Source organism: Cibotium barometz, chromosome 29, assembly GCF_041138505.1.
Source record: "Cibotium barometz isolate CiBa-2024 chromosome 29, ASM4113850v1, whole genome shotgun sequence".
Classification (NCBI taxonomy): domain Eukaryota; kingdom Viridiplantae; phylum Streptophyta; class Polypodiopsida; order Cyatheales; family Cibotiaceae; genus Cibotium; species Cibotium barometz.
Window position 1 is genome coordinate 38,152,996 of NC_141074.1, and position 12,213 is coordinate 38,165,208.

Below are 12,213 nucleotides of genomic sequence, written 5' to 3' on the forward strand. Positions count from 1 at the left end.
TGATGACCTAGCAAACCATGGAGGCTTTAAAGCTGAAAGTGAATGCACCTTCTGAGTTTAGAGTTATAATGGAAAATAATACAAATGTTAGATGTTTGGGAGTCGTCAAGAAGTTGCAGGTGACCATTCTTGGACAAGATGCTGAGCTCGATGTTCATGTGATGCAAGCAAGGACATAAGCTTTCCCATTAATTTTGGGGAGGCCATGGCTGATAGCAATGAAAGAAGAACAAGATTGGTAGAGAGGACATCTTATCTTGGGATTAGATTAGCCTGCCAAAAGACAAGTTAGATATGACATGGCCAAGGGGAGAGAGTTGATTCCAATGAGTAGTACATCATCAAAAGAAGAAGAAGATGAAGAAACCAGTTCCACATAGGATTCAGAAGCAAAGGAGGACAGCTCGGAGGATGATGGAGAGGAGGTTCAATTGTTAGAGCTTGATTTTGACCTCATGTGTATGTCTGTATAGCTGTGTAGAGAAAGGAGAAAAACTAAAGTCTCAAGTTGAAGAACAACCAAGTAGGGAAGGAGTCTTACAGAAAATGCTTGCCAAGGATTTAACTGAGGCTGAGAGGAAAGAATATCTAACTATGTTGCAAAAATTTCCAGACCTGTTCATTTCCTCTTATACACAAGTTAGGGAGTGCAACATGAGATCCAGCTTAAGCCAGAAGCTAAACCAGTTGTGCAAAGGTTGAGGAGATTGGGAGTTGTACAACAACAGGTGTTGAGAGAAGAGGTGAAAAATTTGTTAAAGCAGGGTTTATCTTCCCAGTTGACAACTCTAAGTGGGCTTCTCCAGTAGTGATCACTCCAAAGAAGAATGGAAAATGGAGAGTTTGTGTTGATTTTAAGCCTTTGAATGCTGTAACCAAGAGAGATCATTATCCACCACTACCTTTCCAATATGAAATTCTGGACAGTGTGGCTAGGCATGAAAGGTATAATGTATGTGATGGATACTCACCTTACTTTCAAATTTCAATTTCTCCAAAGGATCAAAGGAAAACCACTTTCATTACCCCATGGGGGTGTTTTGCCTACAAAGTTATGCCCTTTGGGCTCACAAATGCTCTTGCTATCTTCCAAAGGTTTATGAATTTGGTATTTATCTGGGACCCTCCATCAGAGTGTTTATTGATGATTTTTGTATCTACAGTGGTAGATGGATCCATTGTGAGAAGCTGAGATTGGCTTTGAAGAGATTGGATGATTTGGGTGGTCAGTTGAACCCTGCCAAATGCCATTTGGCTTAGGCCAAGGTAACTCTACTTGGTCATGTGGTTTTTGAAAATGGGATTGAGGCAAATCCTGCAAAAGTGGAAGCTTGCTCTTGTTGGAAGCACCTTAGAATGTGAAGCAATTGCTGACATTTACTCATAAGGTAAGATACCTTGCCAGATTCATCTTTCTTTTGTCTCAGGCTTTATATCCATTGTAACAAGCATCCCAAAGGGATCCCTTTATGTGGCAAGACAAAGAAGAAGAAGCCTTTATGCAAGTTAAAGAGATCCTGAGACTTTGACAGTGGTCATCCCTCTGAATGGAGTAGAGATTTCTTTGTGAACCCTAGTGTGGGTGAAGATGCTATAGGTGTAGTATTGTTATAGTAGCAAGGGAAAGAACATTTCTATATGAGGCTTGTATACTTTGTTAGTAGAACCAAGGCACAAGGGGAAAGGACATATTATGAAGCAAAACTGGTGATGGTGGTTGTGGTGTTTGCTTCGTAAGGAAATTTAGATCTTATTTTCTCCCAAGCCTTTTACAATTCTTACCCATTATTCTTTGATTCCTCATCTGATTCAGTCTGACATTCCTTCCAAGAGATTTTCTAAGTGGTTGATTGAGCTGCAAGAATTCCAGTTCACTTGAATAGTGGAGGATAGCACAAAGGCTACTCTGGTTGATATCCCGACATATAGATAGAATCTAGTGGTGCTGAAGGAGGACCCTGAAAAAGGATTGCCAAATGCTTTCACTTTGTTTTTTGATGGGGCTTTCAAGAAAAGCTCAGGAGTGGCCAGTGGAGGTATAGTCTTGTTAGATCCAGAAGGTAAGGCAGCACTTTAAGAAGGGATTAAATTACAAGTGCAGACCATCAATGCAGTTGAGTATGCTACCTAGTATGGACTCCAACAATGTATTAAAAACAGAATCAGAAGGCTTGTCATCAGGGGAGATAGCTTGTTGGTTATCAGGCAGCTTCAAACTGTTTGGAAAGCCAAGAAGCCCAAGTTGAAAGAATGGTGTTTTCAGATAAGAAGGATGTTACAGAGATTTCAAGAGGTACAGATTCAACATGTGAAGAGGGAGCTAAACCAAGCTGTTGATGCATTAGCAAGAGACGGGTTAGACAAGGATATGGATGTATATGCCATCACTGTAGCCCACCCCAGCTATGTTGGAAGGAAGAATTTACAAGAATTTGAAGATTTTTTACACACAGGTCTAGTGCCTTGTTAGCACCTTCAGCCCTAACTGAGAATTTGACAAGGAACTAGCTACAAAAAGAAGGGCAAAAACACAAAAAAGACAGAGAAGGAAGAAGAACAGAGATTTCCCTTGCAGCTTGTTGCTCACACAAAATCCATAGTCGTGAATGCCCACCATACAAGAAGAAGAAACCTAAGGTAGATGAAGGGCGGCCGTTAAGGGTAAGTGAAGGTTTATGGCAGTGTTAGGGTGGTTCACATGCAGTGCACACACACGGGCTAACACTTGGCACACCTGGTGGGTCAGATTCCCAATATGATGACTCGAACCCACAAACATAGGGTCATGCTAGTGTCGTGCAAACAACATGTAGCTAGTGCAAGTACATTCCAACCATTTCATGGCAACATGCCAGGGCTGGGAACCCATCCAATACAATGCCATCCATATAGGATCATACAACAGGAAAACATAAAACCATGTCTGAATCAAAATGTCCACACTCCAAGAGCATGGAGCAGAACATGTACCCAGCATGCACAACCATAGGCTCATATAAGCAAGCATCGGCATCCTCCCTAACCCGCATCCTACCATGTTGAAGTCCCTTGCGTATCCAAGGAGGTCTACCAAACTACCAGAATGCTTCAACTCCGAAATGATATTGTCATAATATCTGCTCATGGATTCAAAGCACCCACAACTTTCCATGAAAAGGTCGGAATGACAGCAAGCTGACAGAACTGCAGTGAATGTTACTTTATCAGGCCTCATACCTGCCACTTCCGATTTCTCAAGAATATGCAGGCTTGGTACAGCATCTCCCTCTGAGCAATCCATAAGTTACAGATGAAGATATCAGGCTTCGACAGCTTATCAAACACTGCCTGGGCATCTATCATGCCTGCACAACTCCCATACACATCAATTGGAGTGGCAGTCACAGATGGAATCTGGTCGAACCAAGTCAAAGTGACATTGGCTGCATATTTCCAAGCCTCCGATTGCACTACAGACTTGGAGAATGCACACAAGTGTAACATCATCCAAACCCACACACTGCTTTTGCATCTATCTGTACAGCCCTAAAGCCGGTTCTGCTTCGCTTTTTTCGACGCATGCGGAGAGCATGGCATTCCTCAATACGATGCTCTGATGGGACAATGCACCGGGCCTCGATACCGACGCACAATTGCCGTACATGCACACAAGGGTGCTGCCAACAAGCACATCTGATGCAAAGCCTTCTTCCTTCTCTGCTGGGTCGCCACAGGCCTAAAGGGCCATCACAAAAGCCAGCTCGTTTTCACACATGCGTTCATCTGGCAGCTGTCTATACAATTGCAAAGCCTTGTCTCCTTGGCCCTGTTCAAGTGCGTTCCATGACACCATGTTGCGCTGACCTTGGTTACGAGCTTCAGCATGTAAGGCCTGTCGAACCACTTGAGACATTACAAGGTCTTCCTCTTTCTGGGCAAGGATGCCACATGCTTGAAACGCCAGCACCGACGTCCACCACTGGTATGGACTCATCCCTCGTAGCATCTGCCTGTACAGGTGTAGGAACTTCTTTCCTTGTCCCTGCTCCACATATGCTGATAGCATTGCTGTCCATGACATGACGTTGGACTGAGACAACCCGATAACCACCTTGTTTGCTCTCGAAATACTCCCGCACTTGCCATACATAGTTATGAGGGCTTATCCAGCAACCTATGACTCAACCTCTTTGGCAATCTGAGCATGAATTTCTCAGCCTCGGCCAATGGCTCTTATGGCGCCACATGCTTTGAAGCCACAGCTCAATGTGACATCATCTGGACAGACTTCTTCTCATTGCCCCTGCTCCAGACAAACTAGTGCTTCCTCATGATGCCACTGCTCAGCATATCCCTCAATCAATGCAGTCCATGAGACCGTGTCTGGGAATGGAAGGTTAGCATCTACAAGCAATCCACATCAAGCATACATGTTGACTAGGGTGCTGCCGACAGCAAGGTCTCTTGCCACCCCTGTCCTGGCAATGTCAACATGTAGTTGTTGGCCCTTGGCTGTGGCTTCTATGCAGGCACAAGCTTTCAAGATGCAACCAGGTGTGTCAGCAGGAGATATGCCCTCATGTTGCATTCCACCTCTATTGCCCTTCTTCCATGAGCAATTCCGTGAGCCATGCCCTTCCGACATGCTCCAGATTGAGCTGCAACCAGCCCCACTTGCCATTGACACAAACAAGCATACACCTTCAATACGCTCCTTGCCCAAAATGCAAGAGCCATGGGATTCACTCATCCCATAAATCAGCAACCCTTCTTTACATTGAGCATTCTTCCATGCTCAAACCAAAAAATTAATGAGACAAAATCCAAAATACCTTCACAAATCTCCTTGGCAACTTCTCCTTGATGACATCGAAGACTCCATAGTCTTCATACTTGCTGTAACCTCCATTTTCAGCTTCTTCCATGTTGCAAAACTTTCATTTGCAACTCTCTTGGGCAGCTTCTATGCAACCTCCTTGTTGCAAATCTCCTCTCAAACTTGAGAATAGCAGCTCCAAATCTCTCTCAAATACTCACAAATGCAAATATAAATGATAATATGAGTGTGCATAATTTTTTTTCATAATAAACTGAAAATAATGCTTAATCAAATAAACACATAACCAAGAAATCTATATATAGATATTCACCATGACCAAGAGCCCACCCAAGCTCTGATACCATAAAGAGAACGTGGGGGAGAGGGAGAGTTTCAAACCCTAGCAAGCAAACACACACACACAAGAGAGAGCAAGACACAAGAGAGAGATGGATAGCTGAATTTTCTTCTATCTTCTTCTTCTCTACTCAACCAACATAACATAAAGATAAGAGCACACACTATATGGATTAGTACTCAACTACTACAACATACAAGGGTCGGTCCATAATGTGAACCCAACTAAATGATGCGGCGCTATAACTATGTCAGTCTCTAGTAATCCAAAATGGCTATCACACAGCCTGTCATCCCACCTCAATGTCTGCACAAGCCATTTTGGCATATGCCTATTCTTCTATGGCTGCTCTCTCCTCATCCACTACATCCTCAATAATTGCCTCATCAAAAGGCTAATTTGCAGGCTTATTTTGCACCTGCAAAGACTGAATTTCAGCACTTGGTTGAGCATTCAATTGCTTTACATATGGCTGCCCTCCATTAAACAAAGGTAGGAGCGAATCAAACATGTCCTATGAGCATACATTCTGCTGTTTTTTGCATGAAAGCATGGGCTGAACTGAGTTTTCGACAAAAAACAATATCTCTACTTACCAAAATCCTCTTTGAGGCCAGATGGTAGAGTCTATATTCCTTGCTTTCTGAATTGTATCCCACAAATATGCATTTAACTGCCTTATCATCAAGCTTACTGCGTTGTTGTTCATGCACAGAGTATAAGCAAGACAACCAAAAACACGCAAATGAGCCACAGAAGGCTTCCTGCCATGCCAAAATTCATAAGGAGTTTTAGACTACAAGGCCTTGGTAGGGCATTTGTTCAACACATAGTTTGCACACATAGTTGCCTCTAACCAATAACCATGAGGTAAATCTTGGGCTTTCACCATACAACGTGCCATCTCCATGAGAGACCCATTCTTTCTCTCAGCCACACCATTTTGCTGAGGTGTGTATGGCACTGTACATTGATGCCTTATGCCTTTTCTAGCCATATATGCATGAAATTCCTTGGACACCCCCTCCTTGGAGCAGTTCCCTGAGGATCCCCGGCCGCACTCTGCGACCCCCGGCTCCCCTCCCCCCCACCCGGAGAGCACTCTTCCCTCCTCCCCCCCTCCCCCCCCCGCCCCCCCCCTCCCTCCTCCCCCGGCGGCCCCCCCTGACTCCTATCCTCTGGCAGATGCCTTTCCATCCTCCCCTCGCTCTCCCCCCTCCTCGCCGCGCGCCCCCATCCCTCCTTCAGCCTCTCCAGGATACTTCGCCAGACCACCCACTGCCCCGGGGCAGCGCAGCTGGGTAGGCCAGAGTTCAGTCCAGCGGCTGTTTCACCGCCACTCCGGGCCGGTGGAGATGGCGATCCTCGCTTCACCCGCCACAGAGTTCGCCCCAGCCTCCCCTGGGGGGCCCCCGCGAGTGATGGGGCTACCAGTGGATTACAGTTTTTTCAGGTGCCTCCAGCTGGATGCTGGCCCATTCGAGACTCTGGTCGCGCCCTTGCGAGTTTGCGTGGTGTGCCATCCCTCGCGTTCTCCTTCAGTGGTGAGCAGCATGGTGGCCTTCTCCTTTCCTCTTAGCGTTGCCCCAGACACAGCCTGGGATTGCAGCTCTGTAGAGGAAGTTCTGCGTGACCAGATACTGGAGTTTTCTCACCACTTCAGCGACCTGGGGCTCACGGATCTACTGCAGACCCGACTTCACTCAGCCCGCATGAGCCTGTTTGGTATAGGAGATTGGCGGGTGGATCCGGTCCACACATCAGTTGAGGCGGTGCTACTGATTCTCCTCCATGCCGCCCCGAGGGTGCAGCCTTCCTTTAGGTACTTATATGCAGAGGATTGGTCTCACGCCTATGCTCTGGATAGGGCGAAGGCGGAGTGGGGCTGGACTCAGACACAGGTCACCCTCTTTCTGGAGAGACTCCGCACCCGGACAGACAGTGATTATTCTCCCTCCAAGCCGGCGCCCAAGACTCCTAGAGTGGAGGGCAGATCATCCGGGCCGGCTGAGAGGGGTGAGCCAGTGGCGGCTTCTTCACTTGCCTCAGCTCATCCATGAGGATCCTCTCATGGAACATCCAGGGTCTCGGTGGACATCGCTGCCACATTGGTCGGGGCAGACTTCGTCAGGAGATCCAGAGGGCTCTCGTTGGAGGACCCATAGATATTCTTTTCATCCAGGAGCACCACCTTTCTGCCGGGCGTACCCGCATCTGTGGGAAGATCTTGCCAGGCAGGAGTCACACTTTTTGGTCCCCGGCATATGGCCCCCAGGGGAACCAGGGCGGAGTATGCATCTCAGTCAGCGAGCAGCTTCTTTCTGAGGTTGTGGACTCTGGCACTCTGGTTCAGGGTCGAGCGCAGTGGGTCATCCTTCGGGTTGGGGAAGACCGCATTGGCTTCCTCAACTTCTACGCCCCTAACGGGGCGTCCGGGAGAGCCGAGTTCTGGAGCACCATCAGGCAGTCCCTCCCCTTGGCAGACCACTGGTGCCTAGGAGGGGATTGCAACATGCTGGAGGACGCAGAGGATAGGATGGGGGGCAGCCAGGAGACCATTCATGGGCCAGAGCTAGCTGCCTGGGAGGAGCTAGTGCTACAGGTGAGAGGCCAGGATCCGTGGACTCTCCCGGAGTTTGGCAGGTTGCAGGGGAGTCTATCTTTCTCGCGCTCGGATAGACGAGCCACAGGCGTTAACCTTTCCCGCATCGACAGATTCTACATTGATGAGTGGGCCTGTGATAGAGGCGGCACTGTGGGCATACTTGCTGGCTCCTCCTTTTCAGACCACTTCCCAGTGCTTCTCCAGATTGAGGACCCTTCGAGAGGAGAGCGGGGCCAGAGCGTCCGGATTCGTGATTGTCTCATAGAGGAGCCTGAGATCGCACTCAGAGTTGAGCAGGTCTGGCAGGAGCTACAGTTCAGGAGAGGCTCGGCAGCCAGTGATCTTGCCAGTGGCTTGCAGGAGATTAGTCGGATGCTCAGACTGGCTGCCTTGGACCGTCTGGAGGCCTTCAGGGAGCAGGAGAGGAGCCTACGGAGGAGTTTAGCGTCCCTCCAGAGACTCCAGGAGAGAGATCCTCTGAGTCCTTGGATCTCTGAGCAGATGGAGACAGCTCGCACTGAGATCAGATCCATCGAGGAGAGGCGGGTGGAGTTCCGATTCCATGCTCGGTCTTCTTTTTGGACTCAGGCTGGAGATAGAGTGACTCGGGATTTCTTTGAGGCGACTGGGCCTCGCTTCAGACGAGAGGGTCTCAGGCGGCTTCGTCAGGCTGATGGCCAGGTTGTGGTGGATCCCCCCAGGGTGCGGGCGATAGCCACAGATTTTTACAGGGTTCTTCTCTCTGCTGAGCCGGCAGACGACAGGGTGAGAGAGGCTAGGGAGGCAGTCTGGAGCTTCACGAGACCGGTTGTGCCGGCCCATCTACAGCACTCCCTTCTCTCCCCCTTCTCGGATACGGAGCTGGAGGAGGCTCTTCAGGCATTACCGCGGGGCAAATGCCCAGGAGAGGACGGTCTTTCAGTGGCTTTCTTCCAGAGGTACTGGGGCCTCCTTCATAGGGGCTTCAGATTGGCATTCCAGGAGATTATGGAGACGGGAGTCATGCCGGATAGCATTGCAGAGGGGTTGATTCACTTGATCCCCAAAGAGGGCGGAGACAGACTGGAGATTAGACAGTGGAGACCGATCACCTTGCTAGGCACGGCCTACAAGGTCCTAGCTAAGGCGATCAGCAGGCGGCTTCAGCCTCACCTTCCGGACATCATCCACTCCACGCAGACAGGCTTCATCCAGGATCGGAGCATTCTGGATAACATTTTCTCTTTCTGGGAGGCTACGGCCTTGGCTAGATTTCGGCAGGAGGATTTGGCGGTGCTCCTTCTCGACTTCGAGAAGGCATATGATCGGGTGGACTGGGCCTTCTTGGAAGGCACTATGGAGAGGATGGGCTTCCCCCCTCAGTGGATCCATGGGGTATCTGCACTCTACACTTCGGCTCATAGCCAGGTGCTGATACAGGGTGTGTGCGGAGAGAGGTTCCAGCTTTCGCGCTCGGTGCGGCAGGGGTGCCCCTTGGCGCCCTTTCTTTTTCTTTTTGTGGCGGAGGCCATGAGCACCTTCTTGACGGCACAGGATACAGGTTTGAGGGGCCTCCAGCCTCCCATCCGCACCTCGGAGGAGCTCCTAGACTCGGAGTTTGCGGATGACACTGCTGTCTATCTTCAGGGAGGTGAGGAGAACCTCCGCCGCTTCGCCTCAACCATGGACAGGTTTTGCAGAGCCTCGGGCGCTTTGATCAACTGGCACAAGTCGTGTGGGCTGTGGGTCAGTTCTATGCCCCCCTCGACTTGGAGGCCAGTTGATGGTTTTCAGTGGCTGCCCCCCGGCACTACAGTGCGTTATTTGGGCTGCTATGTGGGCATTGATATTTCTCCGGAGCAGCAGATAGCCCCCCTTCTTCTGAGCATTCGGAAGAAGCTTCTGTATTGGAGTACTGCTCGTTTATCTCTGGCTGGCCGCGTAGTGGTGGCCAACCAGGTTCTGCTCGCTACCATGTGGTACATCACTTCCTGCTGGGCCTTCTCTCGGGCGTGCATTGGCCAGGTGTGCAGAGGCTCATCAGGAACTTTCTTTGGTCCGGAGGCGATGGGCGACCCGCTAGGGCAAAGGTGGCATGGGCTGTGATCACTCAGCCGAGGGAGAGAGGCGGCCTGGGCATTGTAGATCCTATTTGCCAAAGCCGAGCTTTGCTTGGCAAGCTGGTAGTTCGTGGTCTCCTGCCAGGTGTTGAGCCGTGGAAGGAGCTTCTTGTTTCCAGGATGCTCAGCCGCACTCCGTCTCTTAGCGGCCCCTGGAACCCCAGCATCAGGTGGATCTTTACGGAGCAGCGCTCCAGAGGAGTGGGCCTTGGCTTCGAGGAGCGTTTTGCAGCCAGCCTTCTGAGGGCCTGGGCGCATCTGAGGCCGGCACTCTTCCAGACTCCCCCGGGCACCGATGAGGAGCGCCTGAGGCAGCCATTGATCTGGAACCCCTTGATTCGTCTCCCCAGTGGCCATATGGTTGGCTCGCGGTCTCACGTGTCGTGGGGCCCGTTGAGCTCCGGCCCAGCCCAGTCCCTAGACGACTGGATATGTTTTCAGCAGCTGCCTCCAGAGGCTCAGGAGAGGAGACTCAGTGGGATGAGGGGCAGAGAGTTGATGAGACAGGATATTGAGGCGGCCATCCCCCGGGAGTGGAGGACCCCAGTACAGGACCCTTCACCTCCACAGTGGATGGGTGTCTTTACTCGGCATGAGATCCTCCTAGCGGTCTGCGGCACAGCGGAGAGAGTCGCCCCACTCACTTTCGAGGTGGGAGAGGGTGGCCAGCTTCAGAGGTCACGACTAGATTTGGATGGGTTCCAGGGTTGTATCCTTCAGAGGGTTCGGGTGGTCGGCTTTCATCAGAGACAGTGGTATGTAGACCCCTCACCGGCCTCGATAGGGGAGGATTGTTCTTGGAGACTCTGGGCTTGGGACAGCAAGCCTCTTGTTCGCCTTCAGTGGGACCCAGGGGAGTGGTTTTGGCGAGATCCCTACTCGGCCCCTACCAGCCCTGCCATTCCCTTTTTTCAGTACACAGCGAGGCTGGGGCGGCGGATTCAGAGACACAGGATAGAGAGCACCCCGGCAGCGGCCGAGCATTGGCGGCGACAGGGGCTCTCCCCTGCCTTTCTTAGGGACTTCTGGCAGCGCCTTTGGGCCAGCTTCCGTCCCCGGAAGGTGACACTTTTTCTCTGGCTCACAGCGCATAGAGGATTGGCTGTGGGGGCTTGGCTTGCTTTTGGTAGACACCCAGCGTCCTGCCCTCGGTGCGATCATGCACAGGAGTCACAGCGGCACTGCTTATGGGATTGCCCACAGGCACAGCAGGTCTGGCAGCGCGCTCTCAGGATGGTTTTTGCAGGTTCTCCAGGGGAGATGTTGGTGACATGGGGTGCGGTAGCTTGGGCCACGGATAGCAGCCCTGCACTTGGATATGAGGACGCTCCTGGCAGTGTGACCATCCAGGTCTCTGACAGGGCGTTGGCGGTGGTTCCGACGCCAGACTTCTCCTCGGCAGCCTCTCAGGAGGGGGTCGGGCAGAGATGGGAGTTGATCAGCAGCATGACGGCCTGGCACATATGGAGAGCCCGATGCAGGGAGGCCATTGACCACCAGACGACTCCACCGGCGGAGGTCATACAGGCCCTCTGGGTGGACATCATCCACACCTTGATGGGGGAAACTCCAGGGAGACTCGGATCGCATGAGAGGGCGCCGCAAGGCTTTCCTCCGCACTTGGCAGCCTGGCCCTTTCCTCACCGCGAGGGACGAGGATGTCATTTGGCACTATCGGCCGCCAGTTTGGCTTTTCTCACCTCCTTCATGTATTACTAGGTAGCCCCCCCCAGAGAGCGGCCAGCCACGGGGGGGAGCTCAGGTGTTCATTGTGTTTTATCCCTCCTTGCGAGGTGAGCTTTGTAGCCATATGGCGTTTTCTCATTAACTAATAGAAGGATCTTTTTTCCGGAAAAAAAATAAAAAATAAAAAAATTCCTTGGACATATACTCCTCCCCTTCGATTTGAACGAAGGGTGCCAACTTTACATTCACATGCATTTTCAGCCATGGATACGAAATGCCTAAAGCATATAAAAACCTCTGACTTCTACTTTAATGGATACACCCAGCTATATCTGGAGTAATCATCAATAAAAGTGATGAAGTAGAGATATCCCCCAATAGATGGTGTTCTCATAGGACCACATACATCACTATGTATAAGCTATAATTTCTTAACAGCTCTCACAGATCAAGCCTTTAGAAATGATGCCCGATGCATTTTACCAAGAATACACCCCTCACATACATGTCTAGTAGGGGTCTCAAGAGTCAGCAATTCAGACACTATATCATGCCTTTGAAGGCGTAACAACTGCCATAATTGAGATGGCGAAATCGTGTATGACATAATTCTGCATCACTCATAGCACGAGTCGTAGAGACTGAGCAAGCATCATGCTGCAACTTC

The 12,213-nt window shown here is 50.5% G+C and overlaps 1 protein-coding gene across 1 annotated transcript; it reads right to left on the bottom strand.

The window, feature by feature from the left end:
- Window positions 1-3,715: 3,715 nt before the first annotated feature.
- Window positions 3,716-4,129, bottom strand: LOC147622136 (pentatricopeptide repeat-containing protein At1g03540-like). Its single transcript, XM_086823551.1, has one exon. It carries the CDS (start codon window positions 4,127-4,129, stop codon window positions 3,716-3,718), a length of 414 nt encoding a protein of 137 aa, XP_086679677.1.
- Window positions 4,130-12,213: the final 8,084 nt, after the last annotated feature.